Source organism: Panthera uncia, chromosome F2 (genome assembly GCF_023721935.1).
Source record: "Panthera uncia isolate 11264 chromosome F2, Puncia_PCG_1.0, whole genome shotgun sequence".
Classification (NCBI taxonomy): domain Eukaryota; kingdom Metazoa; phylum Chordata; class Mammalia; order Carnivora; family Felidae; genus Panthera; species Panthera uncia.
The window spans coordinates 72,419,694-72,423,321 of NC_064812.1; the positions used below are offsets into that span (position 1 = coordinate 72,419,694).

The following is a 3,628-nucleotide window of genomic DNA, read 5'->3' on the forward strand; positions in this document are numbered from 1 at the left end:
AAAAAAAAAAAAAAAAAAAAAAAAAAAAAAAAAAAAAAAAAAAAAAAAAAAAAAAAAAAAAAAAAAAAAAAAAAAAAAAAAAAAAAAAAAAAAAAAAAAAAAAAAAAAAAAAAAAAAAAAAAAGTTGAAAAAAAAAAAAAAAAGAAAAAGGAACCAAATATTTACCAAGCAAGTATAGAGCCCAAGATACTATGGGAGTGCATGGGCACTTCATAGACATTTCGTTCCTGACACCACCTACATCACCCCTAGATTACAAATAAAGACACTGAGGATCAGAGGGATTAAGACATTTCTGACATTCACAAGTCTACTCAGTGGCAGGGCCGGTTTCCCCCACCATCCCATGTTGCTTCTTAACGAGGGTAGTCTACAACAGAAAAGAAGAAGTAGATGGTAACTACCACTGAATTAATTTACGAGCACTGGGACTATTCCCCATCCAGTTTGTCTTCTAACCTGACACTGAGCTGTCCATTCCCCAAATTCTTCATTTTATGTCCTGCTTAACTTGGCATTCAATCATACTCCGCCTTAAAATGCTATGTTCAACATATTCATATGTTATTTCTGCAACAAATAGATAGAAATGCCTTTTCCTCTTCTATCCCCTTCAAGAGTGGCCAGTACCAACTGTGGATTTGATGTCCTACTCGTCTCTTCATTCTGTGGGGTTTAGCGGAACGATGCATGGCAGGTGCTTCAATACTTGTTCAAAGAAGCAGAACTGAAGGTGTAACTGCATCAGAACTTCTCTACCAACGCATGCAGATTCCGTGTCATTTACTTCTAATTACACAGCTTATTATGATTGTTTACTTGTTGAATTTGTATCAATGGTCTTATGAGACAGGGGGAAAAAAGCCTAAATGAGGACAGTAGGGTTAAGTATCTGAGAAAGCGAGATTTGCCCCATTCTTATTTAGCTAACTAATGTCATCATGAGGTTTTAAGCCGCCGTTTCTTATGTGCAATGTTTCACGCACTACAGTTTCTACAACGAGGATGCACAGCCACAGGATGAAATACCTTAGCTCGCCCTTCTAAAAGGGAAAAGCTCCCCGATTAAAAGCAATCATTTTTACACACAAGTAATCCAGACAGAAACAGCCTCCGAGACAAGAAAGATCAAGCCGGCACGTATCATTACTTATAAAGTGACCGCTGATTTCCCGCGGCCACCGGAAAGCTTTCTTCTACAAGAAGTCTCCCGAAGGCGGCACCAACCAGTGAGCCACCCCACACGCAAGGCCATTTTAAATGTACGGTTGCTTCTTAAATTGCAAATCGGGTGGAGGGAAAGAGGCGCGGGCACCAGAGCGTTGGGCTGGGGCTCCTGTTTCCACGAACACCACTGTCCGCTGCACCGCCCTGGGGAGACCTGCATCGCGGGAGTTACAATTCGGTCCCCAGGCGGGGTCTGGCGAGGGCTCGGTCGCGGCCAGGGGCGGCCTCCGAAACGCACCCCGCCGCGCAGCTCCCGCCGCCGCGCCCCGCCCTCGGCCGCTCGCCGCACCTGCAGATCCCGCGCGCTCGGGGGCCGCGGCCCAGAAGACCTCTCCTGTTCCCCCGGATCGGCGCCACCGCCTTCCGCCATCTTGCACCTGCTCACAGGCGCCTGCGCCGACGCGCGTTCCGCGACTTCCGGGCCGGTTGCCCGGCAACCGCGGGAGGGGCGGTGCCTGCGCGCCGCCACCTCCCCAGAGCGTGGGGCGCGCGTCGCCCTTTTCCGGCGCCGTCCCTCCCGGGCCTTAATCCTCTTTTCCTTAAAGGTAGTGGGCATGGAGACCTTTTTCCGCAGGGACGCATCTACGTAAGCCGCGCGCTGTCTCCGCCACGCGCCTGGTGGTGTTGTGGGCCGCCCTACAGGGCGGTGTAGACGTGTAGGTTCTGTTAACTCAACAATGGAAACGTCCTCTGGATGCATTGTCTGTTAAAAATCGCAACCTTGCTTTTCTGGTCTTGGTCAAATTAGCCCATCTTCCCCAGCAAAGACTGGGTGGTATGCTCGCCCCCAGTGCGTGAATCGGTGTTGAGGATGAAGAACACAGTGAAAGTTCTTTGCACGCAGAGCTGGAGACTGCAGTACCCTCTTCATTCATCTGAGATGTGTTTAAACTCCTCGTGTCTTATTCCAGACACTTTTATGCCCCCGAGGTGCAAAGGTAGAAAAGAGTAGGCCCCAGTCATTCTAAAACTCACAATCTAGAGGGGAAAAGAGAGATGTAAACAGATAATAAAATGCAATTTGCAATAGAGCTTTGCATTGAATGGTATGAGTGGGATGTGGGATGTGAAGGAGAGTATTTTGCTGGTACCTGCCCTGTGCACCCTGCTAGGTGCGCTCCGTGTGTAATCCCGTCTGTCTCTCTGTTCGTTCCGTACTGTTATTATCGTGTTGTACCCAAGGAGACCAAACGATAAATAATGGCTGGATTCACCCTGTTGTAAATGGCAGTCCAGGTACCAAATCCGGTATTGGCGGTTCCAGTATTCTTTTTTTCATACAACATCTGCTCTAGAAATCCCTGGCTCTTGGTTATGTTCCACAGAGCCAAGGACATTTTGGCCGAATCTTACAATTGACTACGGACCAAAAGGGATCACAAGGAATGGCATTGGTTTGAGACGCCATGTTCATGTTGATAAAGTACTACTGAAAGGGCGGGCCTACGCCGGCCAACTCCATCTTGTTCTGTGTCCTTCGCCTAGACCACGCCTCCTCCCCTTGAGTAACCTCCCGCTCACCCCTTCAAACTTCCTGATCAAAACACGCCCAGCGACCTGCGGAACAGGACTCCGACCGTTCCCCAGCCAATCAGCTGAGGCCACAGCCATTACCTCACCAACTGCCCCTAGACCCCTATAAAACCTTTGTGCTTTTGAAACTCGCTCTCTCTCCCCGGCATCTCACCGCTGTGTCGGTGCAGGTAGGGGATTGAGCTCGAGCTAGCTCGAATAAAGGCTCTTTTGCTTTTGCATCGGACTCGGCTCCCTGGTGGTCTTTGGGGATCACGAATTCTGGGCATAACACTACATGGTTGAAGCTTAGGGGAAGTGACAAAAGATAGAAATGGGTTGGGTGGGGTACAGATCTAGACTGAAGATGTAGGCTTAGCACAGACAGGTTCTGAAAGATCTTGTCTTAGTGAAGAGATTGAACCTTACCTCACGGCCAGTGATTCTCAAATGTTGCTGCACATTAGAGCTCACATTAGAACCCCCTTCCCTCCCCCACTTAACCCCAGAAACTCGAATTTAATTCATATGGGGTGGGACTCAAGCTCATATTTTTTTTAAGCTGCTTCCCAAGTGGACTTTGCTTCTGGCCATGACTTTGCACCTGGCACTAGACTTGCTCTTGTTGCATCCACACAACTCCTGAAACAGAATGCTATGGGTACCAGTGACAGTCACAACAAAGTTTATTGCAATGAGAGGCAAGGCAAACCAATCGGTCGGGACCGACACTCTTGACCAGAGTGTGGTCACAAACAGCCGGGGTACTGAGTTTTTATAGCCGACCACATCGTCTTATTATCACCTGGGAACAGAACAAAGGAATAGTTCCCAGGTGGAAACAGTTCAAACAGGCCCTTGCCCCAATCCAATCAAGCGCCAATCCATC

At 48.4% G+C, this 3,628-nt stretch overlaps 1 protein-coding gene across 2 annotated transcripts in view; it reads right to left on the bottom strand.

Moving 5' to 3' along the window:
• UBXN2B (UBX domain protein 2B) overlaps positions 1–1,627 on the bottom strand; it is a 28,769-nt gene extending 27,142 nt beyond the window's left edge. For both annotated transcript variants that reach the window (XR_007458515.1, XM_049633383.1), the window contains exon 1: positions 1,517–1,627. Coding sequence is in view for 1 of the 2 variants with exons in the window: in XM_049633383.1 (XP_049489340.1) it covers positions 1,517–1,597 (81 nt within the window). In the remaining variant the exon portion in view is untranslated. The remainder of the gene's footprint in view (positions 1–1,516) is intronic.
• Between the last annotated feature and the right edge of the window lie 2,001 nt (positions 1,628–3,628).